Source organism: Corvus cornix, chromosome 7 (genome assembly GCF_000738735.6).
Source record: "Corvus cornix cornix isolate S_Up_H32 chromosome 7, ASM73873v5, whole genome shotgun sequence".
NCBI lineage: Eukaryota > Metazoa > Chordata > Aves > Passeriformes > Corvidae > Corvus > Corvus cornix.
Window position 1 is genome coordinate 7,190,013 of NC_046337.1, and position 22,341 is coordinate 7,212,353.

A 22,341-nucleotide genomic window follows, 5' to 3' on the forward strand; every position below is an offset into this window, starting at 1 on the left:
TTCTGGCACAGTTACCTTGCTGACTTCATGGGCATTGAACTGGGAGACTCATTTAATGAAAGAGTCTTCTCTGTGCAGTGTGAAGTTATGGCTGCACCCACCATGGTGGAGTTTGTATGTGTGGAACAGATGATCCATGAATGAGATCAAATCCCTGTGTCTGGAAATTCAAGTAGGCATTACAGATTGCTGGCAAATACAGGCCAAGGAAAAATTAGACATTTTGCTGCTGTTTAGACTGCACTTACAAATAGGACTGACCTGGCGGCATTCCCAGATAAACTCAAGGATTTTACAGCTGAGTAAGCTGATTGGGAGTTAATGCTGTATGATTGACTTGTTGTGCTTGCAAGCCTCCTATTAGCAGAGGAGAGCACCCACAAAAGGACTAGAAACAAGACTAAGTCTGGTAATTGCACAACATTTGCCATCCTCAAGGATCTCTGAGCATTAAGATGATACTAGAGAGGGTGTTCCAGCCTGGCTGAATTACAGCATCACTTAGAGCAGCCCAGACACCTCTGCAGGCTACACTAAACAAGAGTGAGGGGAAAATAAAGAAAGGCCTGAGCTGCTGCTTCTTGCATCTCATCTCCTACAGAGGTCAGTAAGACTTGAGCTAGGGTATGAACTGGCAGCAGTACTTTGGGTACTTTGGGTACTTTGCACTGTTCACCTCTGTAGGCAGATCTTGGAGAGTGTTCCAGAAAAGTTTGTGTGCCTGATTTGGGTTCTCTGAGACCCTTTCTGAAGGTGCCTTGTTCTCTCTGAAAGAGAGAAGCTCTTCGGTCTTAAATTAAGTCTCTCTCTAAAAAGATTCTCTGTATTTAAGTATCTGAACTAGTTCTGGGGAGATCATGTGCGCTCTGCTTTCACAAAGAATTAATTATTTTCATATTATATCAAATAATCTTAGGGAGGGATTCTGCTTTTCATGTGTGGAAAAGCCTAAGATAATGATTTTGGTCCAATTAGCACTTGGGAAAAGCTGTATCCTAAGACTTTAAAGTGGAAAGAAGGTATTGCCCTGTGGAACTACTTTCTTCCTTTCCCCTGACCAGCAGCTTCCTTATCCTTAATACCAAACTTTCAATTCAAATTTAAAAACATGAACATTGCCCCAAACTTTTGTCTGTGGGGAACTACTAAAAATCAGCTGTTGCAGCTACCATCTGTATTTGGGAGAGTGAAACCACATTTCGGTGCGCTCTCCGGTGAGCACTAAATAATTACTTTGCTTTTACTTTCATAATAATAGGAGTACTTGCAGCTGGGGCAGCACTGGGTGATATTTGGCCAGTTGCTGGGCCAGCAAGATCTGTTTGGCTGTCTGTAAATTGGTGACAGCAACACCTATGTCATGTTACAACCAGTAGAGAACAGCAAATGCTCCTGATGCCCTCAGTCTTAGCTTGTTTTGTACAGTGGGTGCGTTACTGCAAATAGAGAGTTTGAAGCAGCTCTTAGAAATTATTATACTAGAAAGTAACAGAAAGTAGAAGAGGTCCCCTGTCAATAAGAGAAAGCATCTAATGGGCTGGATCAAATGCAGAAATTAGGTGACAGTAGGTTTCAGTGCACTAATTGTATAATTCAGTTTACTGCATATCAAGCACAGAAACCTCACCTTCTCTTTGCTCTTTTTCTTGCCAGGCTTAAGAGAGAGGAAGATGATGAGGTAGGGAGTGAATCAGTTTTGTTTGCTTTCCTAGCCATGATGAACCTAGGATATTAAGGAAGAAACTGCCATTGTACAATCTGTAGATGGAGAATAAGCCTGCAGTCTCATTCACCCATCTCTGGCATTTTAAGATCATTGCTTTTCTTTCAAGTAAGGACTGAATATAACAAATCATTGCATATGTTTAGGGAGGTGATCTAGTAATGTAAGCATTTGGTGATATTAATACTCAGCACCACCATGTGATCCCTGAGCGTGGCCTCGTGGGGATCTTTGAGCTGCACATTTCCATTTGTCACAATTGCCTCAATAGGATTTTCCTGCTGACAGGCTTGGGGCTGCAAGACTTGCTTTCTGTGTAATCAAAGGGGTTTGATCCTCACGTGAGTGATGCAATACTTGTGCCATCAAAGCAGGGACTGTCTGAGTAATTGCCCAAGTTGATGTAAGACCCATGTCTGATATCAGGGGAATTCTATAGGAGTATTTGACAACATGACAAAAACCACAGGAGCATGGTCTGATAAGAAAACAGATTTGACCATACCACCCTTGGGAATAATACAGAATTTAACATATTTTTTCTAGCCTAAAGTCTGATTCAGCTCATGTGGGGAAACGCAAAATTAGAAATAGGCTAAGACATCTGCAGACATCAACAAATCACTTGTATCTGCATGTTCTTTCCCCTCCATAGGACAAGTTCACATTCTAAGATCTGCTTCCAAGCCTTATATTCCCAATGAGGTCTTTATTGTTTCTAATACCTTGCCATCAAAGTTGCCCCCAAAAAGTGAAGTGAAGAGACAGCAAAACAAGCAATTTGAAGCCTAGCTAGGCAGTCTTCTGGGACCAAAGTCTCACTTGACACACATCACTTAAGAGAAATGTTGTGTGGTGTGGAAGAACATCCTTACAGCCAGCCTGGGGAACTGGCTTGGCAACAGTAAAAAGCTGCAGTTATACAGAGACTCATTTCTCTCCCTGTGCCTTCTAGGTGAAACTGCTGAGGTTTCTTATGCTGCTGAGAGTTTCAGTAAAAAATTATGCAATGGAGAGTGCCTCAGCAAGGAGGATGATAGCATTCTCCATAACTTTCTTGACTTTTTAAAAGACAGAACAACATTTGGAACGCAATGTACACCGGAGAAAACAACTTTTTAATGGTATGCAAGGGACGTTTTTAGGGAAAACATAACCCTAAAGAAAACCCGGAAGCTGTTATCTGCTGAAGCAGTTCTGCTTCTAGCATTAATGGCCTCAGTAGTTTCTGTACTGTGCCACCAAACCCCATTCTGACTAGCCCTCCAGCTGGTATAAAGGCTATTTTATGTTTGGTTAGTGTATTTATGGGGATGGGTAGGTGGCGACATTTTAACTCAAATATCTTTTAGCACATAGTTTTAAGAGTATTTGGGTATCAGTGAGGGACAGAAAGTCTTTGGCATAGTAGAGCAGGCTGTGTGGCATTTAAAACACATGGTGTGCAAGGCTAGCAGGAGAATGGTTTGGATGTGAGTCTGAGAGAAGACATGGAGGAGGTGGAAAGCAGGAAAGCCAAGGACCTCAGGCGTGGCTGAGCATGTAGGTGCAGTTGCAGTGCCTCTGGCACAGTGTCACCGAGTGCTAAACGCCCCAGTCGCTCCCAGCACCGAGTGAACTGTGCCTGCATGGCTTGTCAAGTGCCACATGCAGATGTCTGGGCTTGTCTGATTTAAAGCAGCACACTAAGATGTCCTGTGGCCACAGCTGGAGCGTTGCGCTCACAGAACCCCTTTGGCGCTGTAAGGAGGGGAGAACTTTGCCCTTTCTGAGTGGAAAAACTTGATCACTGGAGCAGAAACCTCATATCCCACTGTCTCAGCAAGTAATTTCAAATTATGGAGAGAAGCTTGTTTTTTCAGCATGTGGGAGCTGCACTATCACGTTACACACTGGCCCAGATGTCGCAAAAGGCCCTGCAGTTCATTTGCTGGAGCCCCTGAGGGTCGGCCCAAAAGTGCTCATGCGCAAGTGCCCAGAGCAGCCCAGAGCAGCCCAGAGCATCACACAGCTGTGCAGAGCAGCACAGAGGTGTGCAGAGCTGTGCAGAGCAGCACAGAGCTGTGCAGAGCTGTGCAGAGCTCATGTACAGGGAGCCTGCCCCAGCACAGCGCTAGCTCCGCTCTGGTGGCTTGGGTACCCCAGGTCATTTCTCAGCAGGGCTGAGTAGCTGCAGTAAGTCAGGTGTGGGTAAGACCCTTGACCCCCTTGCTCGCTGCAGACACATCCCCAGCACTCCAATGTCTATTTGCCTTTATAACTGGAGATTACATGTGGATTTAATAGGCACAGGGGCTGTTAGATGTAAGTAGGAAGATCCTTTAGTCTAATAGGAACCAAAAGTACATATGGAATAAAAGTATCATTTGCTAGTGATTTCCCCAAGTGGAAAATGTTCTGGGCTGTTTTTCAGAGGTTTGACAGATGGAGCTGATGTGATTTGCAGCACGGCCCAAAGTGCACTCATGTTTCTGCCATTTGTAACCAGGCACTCTTCAGTCCCCCATCTTTGGAAATAAAAGCTGCAGGTTTCATTTCTCTCGCTGTCGAATTGGAATATTATAGTAATACTGTGGGCCAAAATGGAATTCAGGGCACATTAACAGCAAAAAATGATAAATATTAGTAAGCATGTGAGATAGTGTAATTGTTGTAATGGCAGAAATGATATTAGTAATAAAAGAAAACGCTAAAATGTAGATTGGATCCAATAAACATTGGATTGCTCAATCAAGATATGAGCAGTAGGGCACAGAGGTGTATTCAGTGAGCTGCTTGTTTTCTGAAGCTGGAAAATATTTTGACTCCAAGAGAAGAATGTGATTATCAGAGTTAAACGAGATGAATAATGCTGTAATATTTTTGTGAATTGTTTTTCCAGCTGAAACTTGCCTTCCCCGTCTATAACAGCGATATGTTTTGCATAAAGCACTCAAAGCATCATGCAGAGAAGGGTGGGAAATGACTGATCTTCTAGTGTGAGAGTTCTGTACCAAGGAGAATACATGAGGAGTAAGTTACACAGCTGATGGTAGCAGGAATTATGGCAATATACTGAGAATACATTAGCAAATTATTTCTATTTTTAAGTGGATGCTTTTTCTTTCCATATGCACATGACAATAATATCCTAACCAACATGGTCTTTGAAAAGAAGGCAAATTTTGTGTCAAATATTGACAAAAACATTTAAATAATTTGTTGGTGTTTATAGTTTGTTCCACTAGCTGTTCTCCTCTCCCAAAAGTGATTTGCCTTTCACTGAAATGAGAAGTTATGCTAGAGTTTGTGCAGTATGACACACAGATTCTCTAAAACCTTAGGAAAAATATTGGCAAATATTTTTGCAAATTAAAACATTCTACTTCATAGCTAGTCCCAAAGCATAGTATTTTATGTCTTACTGTATTTTTAGGCCCCAATACATGAATTTCAGGCTTTTGCAGCATTCATATTAATTTAATAAAAAGTAATGTTTGTATTTGATAGGAGAAACAAACATGGTGTTTAGCAGATTCAGCAGCAATAAGTGACACAGGGAACTTTGGGAAGCTCTTAAGATGTAGTTACGTAATTTAAATGTGTAATTATCTTTCACAAAGGCTAAGAAGAGTGACATAAGTTTTCATAGCACATGTCAGAGTCCTCCCAGACTGAGCTGCTCATCAATCCATCAATGACTGAGACACAGCCTGATGGCTCTGCTCCCATTAGTGCCACCTTCTCTCAATTTCTCCATTCTTTTCTTCCTCATTAATAGAGGTCACTAAAAATTTTACATACTGTAAAAAATTGTAGCCTGAAGAACTTCCCTTAGCTAGTCTAGTGTTATTCTCAGCAAATCAAACCCCGAGTGATTATTATCTGAAAAATTGCCAGTCAAACACTTTAAAGTGATTTTTCTGACATCCTATTACATATGCACATATCCTATGGGTTACTGAGTGCTCTGTAAAGCAAACTGTAAAACAAGGCCTCAGATGGGTTTGGGAGGATGAAGAGAGAAGCAGAAGTGGGTGGAAATGAAGGAATTAAATATGAACAGGGTGTGTTGCTGTGGATTATAAAATTGAAATGCTAACTATGCAGAAATAGTCTATATTTCTTCTAACAAAAAAAAATTACCAGATTAGGAAGCTTGTTGGTAACACATATAATAAGATGAAAAGCAGATTTGAAATGTAAAAGATATTCAGACAATGCCTGAAACTGAGGAGCAGAAGTAGCAAAGCAGACAATACATCCTTCCTGATTGCTCTTGCAATAATTATTTCGCTCTGCATACCTAAGAGGAGACTTGTTTATGGCCTCTAATCAGTAAAAATAAAGGTCAGGTTTTTTTCAAGTTTCTTTTCTTAATGGCTGTGCCCAAATGGATATTTAGACACTTTAGCTGCCCAGTTTTCAAAAGTGCTACAAATCTGTAGCTTTTGCTGATGTCTCTGACCAATTCACATTATTTGGATCGTGTGAAAATCACGGAGTTTATATAGATGCTTGAAAATTGGTTTAGTCTCCCTCTGACTGGCAGAATTTTGGTCTGTAGCATGCTGCTTCTGTACATTGGCTCTGTGGGCAATGACATGGAACGTCAGCAGACATTTCCCCCAGATTAAAAGGAAGGCCAAATACTCAAACACTGTGCATTTTTAATCTGGTCCTACTGTGTTCCCATTAAAATCATACCATAATGAAATTCTTCATATTTTTAAATCCATTTCTTTATTGCATTTTCGTTAACATTAGTGTATGAGCAACTGGAAAAAGCTTAAACTTTAATTTGTATCATTTTACAGAATATTTTTACTATCACTATTATAGGAACATCTTCCTATCTTTTAATGTTTCCTAGAACCACTGTGGCAAGCCAGGGTACAGAGAGGTCGACATCTCTAATACAGCATTTCTACAAATAAATCCATTGTGAAAATATGGGAGCTGTGTTATGACATCATTAGTAGCATGGTGTTGAAAACAGGGGCAACAGAGCAAGCCAAGGACAGCAGCCACCACCCAGAAGCTGTGTCCTGTGAGGGCTGGAGCCTTCCTGGCTGACTGCTAAAGACTAAATTGTCTTTGGAGGTTCTGTTTGTGGTGGTTCCATCACTTGTCGTGGTGATCCAAGAAGATGAAGTGTCTGGCTGGGCAGGAAATTTAGGTATGAAGACATTTATTTTCTTGTCTTGTTCTACAAGGCCAATCCTGCTGGGTTTCTCCCTCCCATTACATAAAAGCTGCCTGGCTGCCCAGTTAGTGTGCTTGGGAAGCAGAAAGGAGGCTGGCACTGATGTCACCCACAGGCGTCACACGCTCTGCATTTAGCTCAGCGCTGTTCTCCTGTTCCTGTGAAAGTGCTGGGGAGCCCACTCTCTCTCCTCCACAGCCAAAAACTTCCCTACAAAGCAAGGAATTCTCCGGACTTGGGATTTCAGATATCTCGTGCCATTCCTGGGGGAGATATCTGTGGGAAGCAGAACTTTTGCCTCCATATCCTGTTTCTCCAGTAGGCATGGAGTCTGGATATCAGAGGATAGAAAAATCCAGATTTATGAGTGCAGCATTACATGGATAATTACCATTCATATTTACTTGGGGGGAGAAAGCACTCAGTGTCCATTGGCCCTAGGATACAGGGCATGAAGACAGGCATCTCCATGGGTTCCATAGGCTCTGGACAGCCCAAAACCCTGGGAGTTTACACAGGGCAGTCCAATAGGAATGAAATCATCAGTGACTCCAATTGATACATCAGAGCCTGCCTTGCTGCTGCTGGTGGCATTAGCATTTGCTAACCTGTGCTGTGCCAATTCGGTGAGACAGTTGGGAGTTTAACAAACGTATTTCAAATTGTATTTTGGAGAAATCTCAAGCATGGGGGGAACTGGTCATGTTCTGTTCATTGCAGCAGATGGCATCCCATTTGGTGTTTGTTAGCTTTGTTTGCAGCTCAATATTTTGTTTCTAGGGGAACTCAGTAAGTTAAATAATTTATTTCTCTAATGCATCAAGAGTCTGATCCAAACTCTACTAAAGTCAGTGCAAAACATTTGATTAACTACCATGTTCAGTGGATTAAATGCCAGGTCCTGTATGTTGAAGAGTATTTCAGATGCTCCCTAGTGAGAACAGTAAGCCTCCGTCTTTCCATGGAGAAATTTTTGCCTGCAAATAAAAAAAATATTCAAATACTGACAAAAAGCGTAGCAGACGAGTGCAGGACTGTGGAGATAGGGATGATGTTCTGGTTGAATGTCCAAATTGCTAAACCTCTCTTCCTATTAAATTCCCCATTTTTTAAATAAAGAATATAAATAATACCTTCCAGCTGCATTTGGGCTTTAATCTAGTACTGTTAGCAGGCTGCTTTGAGAGCTTTGAAGGCCCCACAGCAGCACTAAGCAAATAATCATTATCACTTAATATTCTCATCAAGCATTCTTGCTCAAGATGGGATCTTGCATTAGAAAGGCTAACCATAAACACATCACTCCTCTGATGAGGAATTTTTGAAATGTCAGAAGCAAATTCACACCCTGATCCTGCAAAGAGTTTTGCATGGGCAGAACTCGGCCACCTTCAGCAGTCCTGCTGTCCATACAGGGCTCCTAACCATGTCTGTGCATGGAGGAAATTTTTATTCCATTGTTAGGAGTATTTGAATCCTGAATAATCTAAGATATTTAAGAAAACAACACTTAAAAGAATTTTTGTTTTTGTATTCCAATAAATATTACATGCCTGTTCATTTTCAGCAACATTTTTTCAAATTATTCATTCACTAGTAGGGTCTGGCAACTGCTTTATTGTGTATTTTCATCCAGATTTTCTGTTTGTATTGTCTTTGGGCTTCAAAAAGTGAGTGTGTATTAGCTGTACAGTGTGTCTGCATGAATTCCAGTTGTATTTTAGTCCTCCTAGTGGCCTAGTATATTAACAATATTATAATCTGTGGTTTAGGCATAGGAACACATTCTGTATCACCAGTATTTCACTGACTTTTGCAGCATTGGTACTGCAGTAACACTTCTGCATTGCTAAGGTCAATAAGTCTCCTAAAGCATTTGTCCAACAAATCCAGTCATGTGGCAGCTGTCACTTCACACATGTCTCTTTTTATACACAAATTGCAGCAAAATCAACACAAAAAAATACTCCGTTATTCTGCCCCTGCAGGAAGCCCACTGTGGGAGCAGGAGCCTATGCTGGTTCTTCACACCAAATTCCTTCTTCAATCATTCCCAACAAAGATTTTCTCACAGCCAGACAGGGGGGTCAGACCCCACAGAACCAGGGTTCGCAATATATATTTTCACTGTGCCTCCTTTCTCTGAAAAAGCCTCGAAAGCCTTGCCAAAATACCACCTCACAGCCTAGGAAGGGCCTTTTACAGCCCAGATGGGCTCAGCACAAGCAGTTACCACCCTTTCAGGTCCTGTTAGATGCTTAACCTGAACTTTGCTGGTACCCAGGGAAGCTGAAGGTGGAAAGGCAAAGGTCTGTCCAGCCCTTGTCCTTGAGTTTTCTCCTTCGAGGCTGTACCCCTCACAGAGAGTTTGCAAGCACTAATGCCTCCTGCCAGCTCCCAGTGGGAGACATTTTGTATGCCTGGCTGAGCCACAAAGTAGGATAGAGCTTCTCATGACCAGAAACAGATGTAGATGTTTCTAAAAGATGAAGCAAACACATCTAAATTCATAAATTAACTAAAATTCCCCTCGGATCACGGCCAGATGATATGCATGTTAATCAAAATGGATATCACTGCTTTAATTCAGTGAGGAGTCAAGTTCAACACTAATAAATCTCCTGGCTGTAGGAGCTTTCATCTGCATCTCCAGCAGTGGTCATCTCGGTGCCCAGCATTGCTCTGCTTAATTCTAAATTCTTATTTATAATAATTCTAATTCTTAATTCTCTTAATAATAGAGAAACAATGTTTGTTTTTGAGTTAATAAAAGGACTATTGCCTGCCGTCAGTGTTTAGGACATGAATTGCCTATTCCCTGCACGTACCCAGTGTGCACTTTGCACACACAAAGTAGGTGTTTTAAGAGTGTGAATGGCTGGCCCCAGTGTCAGGAGTAGCCAAAGAAAACTGCAGGGAAGGGAACAAAGATCCCACATCCCAGTGGGCACGTGCATGGGAACACTGCTGACATCCCTTCCTCCTCTGCCCCTCCAGCCACAGGCAGACACCTGCATCTCCCTGTGGTTTCCCCAGGAATCCAGGAGCTCCAGCCAACAGGCCTGGGTTAGAAAACCTGTCCTCCAGCACATCTGAAACTCAGCCATGAATTTCTTAGCTTTCAAATTGCATTTTTTATTTGATTATGTTCCAACAGGTTTTCTAAACTCTTGATTAATTTTGGGTTGGCTATTTACTACAGTGTTTGGTTAACTAATTCATGTAGTTGTTTATAATTATTGCCTTGCTATAAAATCATCTTAATAGAAGGTTGGGGTTTTTTTGTTTTCTTTCCAGTAGAATAACAAGTTATTTTGTTATTCAAACAAGGCTTACTTCCTGCTGTTTTCAATAAGACTTTTAATAAATATGTAAATTTAAAAATTAATTTACTGCATACGTTTGGCAGCATGATTCTTGAACTGACAAAAGTTTGATGGATTGTAAAATTATCCTCCATAAAAATCATCAGTCACAGTAAACAGAATTTATCAGCCTCTGGTAATTCTGCAGCTTTTTCTTCATCTTATCCCCTGTTAGGAACTCACTTAAAATTGATTATAATATAGTATGTTTCTAGAAACGTAATTCATTCATATATTAATTAGATTTTAGGTTAATATCCCATCATGGAATAGGACATGAGCCAACAGTGTTTTCCAGTTGTTACAGAACCGCAGTAGAGAAACCTTGATTACTGTTCCCATGTGGTTTAGCTGCCAGGACTAATCACTAATCAGATTCAAACAACATAAAATGGAACATCCTTCATAGCATTTCTTTTCTAGCTGACTTATACTACGGGCTTTTTATTGATACAACTTGCTGTACTGAAATGAACTAAAAATTGCAAGAGAGGATTTATCCTTCTACTTTAATTTGGTTTTGCAGCCTATGCCTGAAACTGTCTTGGATTTTGTGCATGTTGTGCTGCTGTCCCTGAAATACTCTGCCCTACAGCAGAGCTAAATTGTTTGCATAAATTTAGAAAGTTCATGTAAATAACTGTACTGTTATGTTGGATTTGATAGCAGATGAACTTAAAACATAGGTTTCCATCTGCAATTCATGCTTTGCTTGAATCAGAGCTGAAAACTTTGCAGCTCATAATGTCAGCTGGAGAGGTGGCAAGCACAGTCATGTAACCAGCATCATTATTTGCATCTATCCTGTCCCAGTTTCCTCTGATTACAAAGGAACTTCTCTAGTCTCATTGCACAGAGTCAGAAAACAGTACGCACATGGTTCAGGCTGCTCCATATTTACTGGGAAGGCAACCTGGGCTCTACCCTTTACCCCTGCTCCTCCAGGAGCACTTAGCAGTACAGAGCTGCCCAGCCCCAGCCCCTAATCCTCGCTTAGGGAAGGTGCAGAGGAGGGCACATCTAGTGGGTTTCATTAGTGCCTTTCAGAGGCCAGGTGTCACAGAAGGGGAAAGAAAGGGCAGTGGGTTTTGGTTAGAATCATTATTGGTAAAATCTCTGCTATGTAGAGAGTTGATTAAACTCTGTAGTGGAAAGGGAAATGTCAGCTTCAGGCTCCTAAAATAAACTATATTGTTTGACTGGGGTTTAAGCAAGCTAATTCAGAATTTTTTAACAATGAAGAAGTCCCTGTTTCCAAATTTTAAAATTTTGACCTCTATATTCCTGTTGAAAGCTTGGAAGAGCTTCAGTTCTGATGTGTGTGCACCATGGACATGAAGGCTCCCTCTGCAGCAGCGAGTGTTGCAGTCACACAAAGGGGAACTGATGGGTCTGGGAAGATTGTCTCTTCCCAAATTTCCTTCCTCCTCAGAGGCTAAAAATAAAAAAGCCCTATTTGCTGTGGAACTCACTCCTTTGTTTAAGCTACCTCTCTGAATCATTTTGAGGACTTGCAAGAAGGGATATTCCCTTTCCTTCCTCTGCAGGTCTCCCAGCAGAGATTCATGCTCATTGAACTCTCCCCCAGACAGCACAGCCCTCTTAATGCATAAATATGCCAGTCTTCATAGCTAGGAGAATTATTTCCACGTGGTTTTGTCATACTGCTGATTTGCTCTTGATCCTGCCATATAATCTTGCTTCTTTGGTGGTTGGACTCGATGATCTTAAAGGTCTTTTCCAACCTAAACAGTTCTGTTATTCCATGATTCTCTTTCTATTGCTTCTGTCTTTTTATCCACAGGCCAGCTGGATGGTCACAGGCTATGAGTCTATTCCAGGACACAAAAGACAGGACTACTAGTGAGGAAGATCATTACCCACTTCCAATTACCTTTTACGATACAATACATTACATTCTTGGAGTGCAATTCCATTTTCCCAATTCCAGTATTCCGGGTGACTGACACACAGACAGTACAGGCCAGGAACTGAGGCATCACAAGAGGGAGAGGGATAAGTCTTTGTAACTACCAAAATATATTGTCTTATTCAAAAAAGCCAAAGGTGGAAGCTGAAGACAGGTAAGAACACAGCTAATACTCAGGAGCAGAAGTCTGAGAATAGTTCAGCCATACAGAAAAAATTACTCTGATTACTGAAAATGTCTGTGAGATTATATGTTTTATGAGTACAATCCTGCATTTACCGAGTTTGAGAGGATTTTTTCACTTTAATCAAATGGGAGATGGAATCTGTCTCATTAAGAACTACATTTGGTACTGGATCTTAAAAAAATATTCAAACTATACTTTTTTTCCTTCCTTGATTCAGTTCTGTGTAGCTATCCCAAAAAAAAAAAAAATCCTTCAAACCTCTAGTCTAGGATAAAATTGTAGCCCCTTTTTTGTATAAAACCCCTTCCTTATTGAAACAATCAGCCATACTTTCATCAAGGTAAGGGTAACTACTTTCATTCAGTAGGACAAACCTCTATATATTTAAATTCTGTGAGGTGAAATACAGTCTGATGAAGACTGAAACAGTGAAGTTATTTAGGACTGCATAGTTCCAGTACCACTGGCAAAATAACCCTTCATATAATTCTGCCAAAGAAGAGTATTGACCTTCAAATGGTTAAGCCAAGTTCAATAACTTTGTCACCAATCTTACCTTTCAGTATGATTTTTTTCAATCACTAGAAAATCAGAAAAATTTTGCTATTTAAGTCCCTCTACAAGTAAAGCTAAAAGGATCTCAAGAAGAGAAGTAAAGTGAATCCTATACATCTCCTGTTCATTTTCAGCCCATCAGGTTCAATTGAGTAACAGCTTCCTTTCTCACCGTGGATATTTCTTCCTTAATGCCTTGTGGTGAGCTTCTGATTGCACTAAGCATTGCTTTTAGTGGGTAGATTCCCTCTGTGAGAAGCAAAATTGGTGATTCTACCAATGTGAAGAGAATGAGGCTGTGCTTTGCCTTCTGGAGAAAGTACTGGTGTTTAATTGCTTTTCTTTTTAATACATCCCCTCAACACACTTGGCTGAGCACCAGCACTGTTATCATTTTCCAAGGTATTGCCACTTAGAATTGTATTTTCTTATTCCTTTTTAAATAAACTTTGTCCATGCAGAGTTGATGCAGCCATTGGCCATTCTGAGGCACTATGAGAAAACAACCACTTTTGTGCCATTCAGTTCATACCTGAACAGAAGGCAAAAAGCCTGGGAACTCAGACCTCAACATCTTGGTTTATTAAATTATGCAGAAGTTCAAAGAGGGTTGGTATAAAGCTAATCAGGTCAAACAGTCTTGTCATGTCAAGGAAATATTCATGTATGAGGATGTTAATCTTGGCATCAGAATGCTGAATGTACTGAGTCACCTCGTCATTTTATGAAAATTATGCTTTTGAAAGCATAAGGCCCAATTCACTAAACTGTCTTTTATCTCCTAAACCACACAAGAACTCAAGCTACAGACAACATAAGTCTCAACTTCCCAGCCACCTGTTCATTAGGCAATAGCTGTTTTGTCCAGATCTGCTGCTATGAGTCGTACACAGTTTGTGCTAATCTGCTTTTTTTCCTCTGAGGTAATTTAGTTACAATTCAGGATCATGAGAAATGCTTTCCTTGTGATACTAAAATATATTTGTAGATTTTTGTACTCTGAAATACAGTAGGTAAACTTTGACTATGTTGTCATTGTTGCATTAGCCATAATGCTATCAGGGGATGATACATACCTATGTATAGCTGGCTTTCCTATTAACTGCTGAACAGACCAATTAACTTAAAAATGCTTCCTAGCAATGCATTTTTTCCCAAAAAATAAACTGGCACTTATTGTTTGTCATGGAAATCTGATGGTATGTCTCTGAGAATGCCATTGTCTGCTACAGCAAAATAATTTTGGGATTTCTGCTTAAGTAGAAAAAAGAAAAATGATTCATTATTTCAAAAATTATTTTACTGTCAGTCCAGAAAATAGATGAAACTTCTGACAATGTACAGTGGAGAGCAAGGCTAATCCTATTATTTAAACTTATGCTTTAAAGAGAAAGAAGTTCAAACATCACATTTTTAGCCCAGCTGTAATGCAGTAGAGGTCACCCAGTTACAGCTTTCACCTTTGTAGTTTCCTGGATGTGGCTGTACAGCTGTTTTCACTGCTGAGCGTTACTTGTTCACTTGATGTTAAATGAGATCTGGAGATTGTTCGCTTTCCACAGAGAGCCTGCATGGCATTCTGTCCTGGCTGGGTGACAGACAGCCGCTGCCTGGCAGCTCAAGCCCAGCCCTTTTCACGTGGCACCTTCTACTGCAAACTGTCATGTGACACCACAGAATTCAGTGAGAAGTCACTTCTGATTAGACCAGTACATCTCTGGTCAGAAAACTGCCCTGTATCTCCTTGCACCTGCTCCACAACAAGCTGTGAACATGTTAAAGTTGTCCCACTAAACGGGTTATGTATGAGCCTGTGTAATGCTGCAACAGCGTATCCCACTTAGACCCGGTGTGTCATATATACAAAGCAGTTACAGGACTTAGAGGATGCCTAAATTGGAAATTTAAAATAAGGAATAGTGGCTCCTGGGATCAAGTTTACCCTGAGCATATGCAGACAAAGTAACAAGCAATTTTTAAAAAGTAAAAATCTAGAAAATTGTTTCCCTTCACAATAAAGTTATGAGCAATAACTAAAAAAACAAAAGGGAACATACTTTTTGTCTTCTATTAGAGATCAGAGCTGAAATGGAAGACCTTGAGTTATACAATTAAGTATTGATTTTGTTGATCTATATTTAATTCTCATAGCAATTTTGTTGTTTTTACCCAATAGTGTTCTGCAGTTATACTTCACTTGAAGCAATGCCCTTCTTGCTTTTGTGTTAATCTAAAAACTAAATTGCCCAATGCATGAGAGACATGAATAGAGTTCATTTTATTCTTTTTTGTAACTGATTCTGAGCCCTTTAAAGTGCTGGTTAACTAAACTTAGACAGCTGGAAAATACATTTATCCTGCATAATGGTTCATTGCTATTTCTGGGCTCTAGCAGGACTTATAAGCGTAGCCTGACCTCCAGATAATCAGAGCTTCTGTGTGTTACCACGTACAAGAAATGGCCTTGCTGCTGCTTCCCTTCCTGCACGTGGGTGTGGGGTCCTTTGTGCTTTGTGCCCACCCTTCCCTGCTTCTCCTTCCCACTACACCTGAGGAATCTTTGTGCCATTCAGAAGGGCTGCAGTTGTTCCTGGTCCTGGATCACACAGCTCTGAAAAGGCATTCTACCCACATGTAACCTCTCATTTTTACAGTTTGCAGAAAATGTAATTCGATGCATTAATGTAGAAATAACACCTATTTATAATGTATCAGTGTAACTGCAGGCTAGTTTTGTTTTCCTAATTTGCTGTGCTTGAAGTGACATGCCAGATTTTATTACATCACTAATGGGTTTTAGTTATTCCCTTTAGGATGTTGCCAACGAGGAAACATTATTCTGATTCATGACCCATGGGTTTATTTCAAAGTGATGTGACTCGTGATGAATGTCTGTGTATGTCAGGAAGAGTTTCTCCTGTTCTGACAACTGGTCACTGTTCTGAGATGGTACAAGGCACCCCACATTGGGCAGCTAAGAACCTCCAGCCATGGGAAGCTCCCCACCTACACAGTGGTGTATAACAACAAATTCTCCCCATACCCTAAGGCCATAATGGTACAGGTTTTCCATACAAAAATACACTTAGGATAAGTAAAGCAAGCTAACCATTTAGGGTGATGGGCCAGAGCTGTTAGAGAGGCACTGTGAAAACCACAGTTCTTGTCTGCACTGAGCCTTTTTTTCTCTTTTTCTGTTACCTTTCTCTCATAGACCAAAGTCTCTGACTACATGTTTTTGTCTTTTCCCCTAACTGATATTTAGGAAAGCATATGGTATCCACACTGGAGGCAGCACTCACCTTATTCACAGAACAGTTCAGAATAGTCAGCAGCAAAGTCAACACTTCCAGGCTGAAATGGTTTTAAGCATTACTGCTGAGAAGGATCCTGTGTGAGAGCAAGCACAGGCTGTTGGTCCCATCTTAGCTCTTGTAGCAGCACTGAGCAAAATCATGGAGTCTTTCTTGCTGCTGAGGTGGTAAAACCACCTGTTCACTATGCAGAAATCACTCCTGAGGTAGGAGAGATTTGACTGGAGCCCATGACTTAGAGGTCGGGGGCTCTCTACACTTCTTACCGAATCTCACCCAGCTCTCGTGGATGTAGAACACGCCCGCCTCACGTTCCACTCTGCAGAGGCAGCTGCTCAGTCACATTAGTGTGGCTCTCAAATGCATTAATGAACTAATTACTTTAAAATACACAATGCTAACATCTTTGGGCTAACCCTTGTTCTTTGTTATAGCTCTGACTCTGCTGCAGCCAATAGCAAATCTACATAAAAAACCCAAAGATACTACATAACCACATACACAGTTTATCAATCAAATTCTAACAATAGTTGTTTTGCTTTTGCCTTTTGATTCATCCAGCAGCTTTTGTGACTGCCATGAATAATAAGAAATGCATTATGGATGAATCTAAATAAGCACTCTTTGGCAATTTTTTACAAATTGTATCTATAGTAACTAGAGAAAAAGTTCTTAACTTGGGTTAACATTTGTTCTAACACACACCAAGGTTAAAGAAATGACCACTGACTTTTCAGCTCTAGGAATGAACATAATTGTGTTATTGTGGGAGAAAATTATTTGTTCATTATGTGGATTCTCACATGAATATCTCTGCTTAAAGTTTTATTTTTGCTCATGAGTTTTCTTCTATGTGTTAAAGAAAGGAAAAGTTTGAGGGTTTTTTACAGAAGGATGTAACTGGGCACTAGGACACCTAAAAAGAACAACTTTGTGTCCAGAAAATATCCATAACCTTTTTCTGAGTTGATTGTTTTAGTAAAAAATTTTGCTATTCCTATTAGAATTAGTTTTCCCTTTAAGCCTTGATGTACTGTACAGTAGATGTACTGTTCACTACCCAGTATCTTTTTGCCAGCAGGTCTCACTGATGGGCTTCAGTTCACTTCAATTTCACTTGATTCAATGTTTTTGCTTAAAATGTGTAGAGTACTTTTATTCCCTGCCGTTTCTCTAATGTACTCTATAAAATAAATGAGACTCTAGGGTGTGATTAAAGTAGGATTGTAGCCTAGGTTGTGCTTGAAAGGCATAAAAAATTATTGATACTGCATATATGCAGAATATACCAATGCATTCAGTCTGGTCCATTCTGTGGTGTAAATCCATCCTTCAGTAGGATAGCCAAAATCCTTCTCTGATGTGATGCTTCATCCAAACTGCTCAGTCCTGCAAATTCTCCAGGAGACAGTGCTCCCTCTGCCCAGGAGTTGAAATTGGCTCCATTTGAATCAATAAGAGTTTTATCACAGGCCTTACTAACTCCAGTATTGAGTCGCACAGTCCCAAGTCTGTGCTAAGTAGTCACATTCAATTTATCTAAAGAAAAGCTGTGAAGTGGGAAAATTACAGACAAAGAAACATCATTTAGTCTGTCATATAATAAAATATTTTAGGTTTAGCACTCCAAAAAGCAAAAAGTGCCAACATGTGTTATTGATGCCATGGCTGAGAATTTTGTCATCTGGCCTATAGAGAAGTGAAACAACTCTTTTAGTATTTTAAATGAGGGCAAAGGGAAGAACATTTCAAGATGAAAATGTGAAAAATCTCTTTTGTAGGGTCCTAAATTTGTGTTCGTTCCCATTACCAAGGGTTATATTCCTCTTGCTCAGAAAACATTTTAATTACAGATATTGAAGACCTTAGTTTTAACTATCATCCAAAATTAGAATCCAACACAATGTTCCCTAGAACCTTTTAGACTCAAGATTAATTAAGGCACCAAACAGGAAATGTTCATTTACTAAGACTTTAGGATCTCCTGTTGCTTTGCTCAAGTTTGTTTGAAACATTTTCCAAAAATAGTAATCTAATTATGCATTGTCAGTTTATGAAATGTGACAAGATCAGAGCAAAACCAGTCATTGGACTGGCATTTCAGTTTTTATCTAACTAGCCATCAAAACAAGCAATCAAACTATGTAAAAATTTATCTTCCTTTTGCCAAAGATTTCCAAGGAAAAGCAGCACAGCATGCACAACATTAGACTGACTTGAAGCTTGAATTCTTCAGAAAGTTCTAAGGACCCTTTACAGCTGCACATGTAATGACCCACAGCATCCACACATCTGCCCAAGCTATATCTTGAGTGTGCTTAAAATGCCATCTCATTTTCTAGCTAAACATAAATATTGATGCCTTGGATTTACAGTAATTTACTGATTCTGTCTTTGCCATCTGACGGCGGTACCGAAAATGAGGAATTGCTTTGCACTCTGATGGCATATCTCAGAATCCTTGAATCTTATCTGTCCAGGAGGTTATTGAATGTTGATTGTAAAACATTGAATGCTGTCCCGTATTTCTCTGGTAATATGATCTGTAAGAGGAGTTAGTTACTCAGATTTTGAAACACTCTGTATATGAACAGCAGGTCATTTTTATTGAGCTGCTCCCTACACAGCTCCCTAATGATTCCTTGGTCAGATCTCTGATTGAAAATACCAGTAGCTCACAAAGGGATAAAATTACTCTGGTACAATCCTACTGTGTGTTTTTAATATAATGTGCTAATACATCGTCCAGTGTTCCCACAGAATTACACCACTTCTCCAAGAAGGCCTGGCCAATATCTGATTGATTCTGGTCTGTGGGGAACGGCCCAGTTCAGTGTAATTTCCTGTCTTGTTGCTTTCTTGTCTATTAGAGAGGGTTTGGGTTTGTGGAAATCAATAGGCTTATACCTGCAAAATGTGAGGTTATTCCCTAGCAAGTTTCATTTGCATCCTTAATTTACAGAAAATGCTGTTTACTCCTCTGTGCTTTTTATTTTTAAAGTGTACTTAAACAAATACCTGTTTAAACATACCCCCCAAAGTATTCATAGAGGAAAGGATGTCAGTTACTGTGAAGATGCTGGAGATGTTTAACACGTGCATGGCCAGGGTCTCCTACTTAGGATGTTAATAGCACTTGAGTGTTACATAAATGGAGCTTTATTTGTCTCAGCAGAATCATTAAAGTTATGATTTATCCTAAAATGGACACTAATGTTCTATTCAATCATAACAGTTACTTAAGCATCTAACAATCTATTTCCTTTCACCCTATGAACTTTGGAAAGATGGTAATTAATGGTGTGCAATAGGATAACTTTTTAAGGAATATGCTTCTAATATTTCCCTCACTTTTACAGAAGTTGAAGCAAACTGAAGAAACAAAAGAAGATTCCCAGAATAGAGTATCTAAAATTTCCCTGGAGTCTCTCAATAAATTTAACAGCAATAATGTACTTTCATTAGAAAAAGAGAAGAACTGTCTGAACAAGGTTGAAGGACAAAAGGAAGAAAATGGAAAGAAAGAAGCAGCTTCCTTGAATAGCTCAGGTCGGCAGGATGTGGACAATTTGGAATCCTTGAGTGATTCCCTGTACGACAGCTTCTCCTCTTGCACCAGCCAAGGCTCCAACGACGTTTAGGGACTCTTCCCAGTGGACTGCAGCACGGAATGGAGCTGGAGGCGAGCGTGGAGTGAAGGGGGAGAGGAGACTGTGCTTGAAAATTCCCCCTCGGGCTTGCTGTGCTCACATCAGGGTGTTCTGACCTCCCAGCACTCAGCAATAAGGCAGGACAGCATCACGGTGCTGTGTGGGACTCAACACCCAACACAACGAATACACAGAATAAAGTCTTAATTTTGCACTTTTGTGAATATTTGTACAGTTGTAAATACCTTGGGAAAATATATTTGTAGGGATACATGACAGCAATAAATATTAAATCGGTGCTATGCTCCTGTAATGGCAGATTACTAACTTAAAGAAATTGGTGTTAATATTAACAAAAAAAGCTAGTAGATTTTTTTAAAAAGAGTTATAATTGTTCTAGTCTTAAAACTGTATGTAGTAACACTGCATTGCCATAATCCTGAGCCTGCCAGATTGTCTCTAATAAACTTCCATGGACTCCCTTTAAGAAAACATACTTTATTTTTTACTTTTAGTGCAATTCCATAAAGGTATTCTAGGGAAACATGCATTTCACTTATTACAACTTCACAACAGGTGTCTTATTTCAAAAGGGTTTTGACTTTTGACATGGCAAGAAAATGAATAGATTAAAAGGCCTGATACTGCTGGCATTGGCTTCATCAATCATGCACATAACTGTTTGAAAGATCAGGGTCAAAGCAATTCACTGCTGACACAAACAGGAGTCTTGTAGGAATGAGAACCACATAAACTGCCCTGTACTTCTGACTGCAACATGGCTTTTCAACTTCCACCTCCTCTGTACTCATTTCCCATCAAATTATGAATGTACCATCCTGTGTTATCTTTTCTGGTCTCTGTTGCATCTTAAGTGAATTCTAAACACTAAAATTATTTTTTAAAAAACAAAACAACTCCTGTTTGTGACACACTAAGATGTTGGTGCTAACCAGTACTAGTTCAGACATATCTTGGAGCAGGGGGATTGGCCTGTATTGGGTGTTTTTGGTTTTTTTCTACAAAGGTTGTTTATATGTAAGGGAAAGTCTATTTCAAAGGTTCTGTGTATTTTTTCTAGATGTGAAGTATTTATAACTGCTTTTTGTACAGCAATTGTAAACTAGATATATTTGGGGTATTTCTAGACTCTACAGTTTCTTTAGCACATGCTTGTTAATCTTTGAAATATTGTATGATCAGTGTTAATATTTTGTGCAATTTGTTATATTTTAAGTAATTTCTGCTGTAAACTTGCGTCGTCTTTTTCAACTTTTAAGAAATTTTCATTGAAACACCTTTCATAAATAAAACTTCTCTTGCCTACCTGTGCCTGCGGAGGGGTTTTGGGAAGGGGGTGCTGTGACAGCTTGGGCGTGCAGGTCTGGGATCAGGGGATACCCACCGAGCCGCCCGCGCTCCGGGACAGCACACGGGCAGGCAGCGTTCGGGGAATTCCTGACACGAGGCTTTTAAACAGAGATTTAATCTTAATTAACTCCTCCTTGCAGTAGAGCTGTGAAACGATCCCTGGGAAATAACGTGGTTATCAGGAGAGGAGGCGAACCACAGAGACGGTCCCAGCAGGGACGACGTGGGCGCAGCGCCCTGGGCTGCCCCTGCCCTTCCCTCCCCACGGGCGGGCGCTGCCCAGACCCCGACAGCTCCTCGCCGCTCCCGCCGCCTCGTCCCACCCCATCCCACCCCTCCACCAGCTCCTACCGCCTCATCCCACCCCACCACCAGCTGCTGCCTCCTCATCCCGTCTCATCCCACCCCTCCACCAGCTCCCGCCGCCTCATCCCCTTCCCCCGCCCATCCCGCCGTGTGTCCGCGGAGGAGGCAGGGTCTGACCGTAGCTCCGGCACGTAGCGATCACCGCGCCCTTTCCCCTCTTTTGTTACGCTTGAATTCCCTTTTAGGGGGCTGGGAGGAGGGGATGGCGGGGCCGCGCCTCCCCTCAGTCCCTCCCGGGGACGCGGGTGCTGCGGGGCGTTTGTGGGAGGCGAGCGACGCCTCGCAGCGGGGCCCGGCCTGGCGGTCCCACAGAAGCGCTCCGGCTGCCACCTGTGGGCTTCGGGCCGGCGGGGACACCAAAGGGACCGGGGAGTCGCGCCAAGGCGCGGGGTCTGTCCCCGAGCCCCGCAGCCGGAGCGGAGGAGGAGGGCGGGGATGTGATGGGCAGCCCCGGCGGGCAGAGGGTCGCGATGTCCCTCGGCAGCGCCGTGCGAGACGGGCCCGGACCCGGCGGTGCGGGGGCTCCCCTCCCTCGCTGAACTTCGCCCGTCCCCGAGGCGCGCCCGGCGAGGTGCGGGGCGGCTGGCGGGGATCCCCGCCCCGCTCCGCCGGCATCACATGGTGCTGGGGGAGGGAGGGGGGAGCCGCCCCCCAGCCCTCGCTTCTCCTACAGTTTCTTCCAGTCTCAGCGCTCA

At 41.4% G+C, this 22,341-nt stretch overlaps 1 protein-coding gene across 9 annotated transcripts in view; it reads left to right on the forward strand.

Moving 5' to 3' along the window:
* Nucleotides 1-21,235, forward strand: part of NCKAP5 (NCK associated protein 5) — a 379,062-nt gene extending 357,827 nt beyond the window's left edge. For all 9 annotated transcript variants that reach the window (XM_019290553.3, XM_019290551.3, XM_019290552.3 and 6 more), the window contains one exon: nt 19,619-21,235. In XM_019290553.3, coding sequence (XP_019146098.2) covers nt 19,619-19,900 — 282 coding nt within the window. In that variant the 3' untranslated portion in view covers nt 19,901-21,235. The remainder of the gene's footprint in view (nt 1-19,618) is intronic.
* The last annotated feature ends 1,106 nt before the right edge of the window (nt 21,236-22,341 follow it).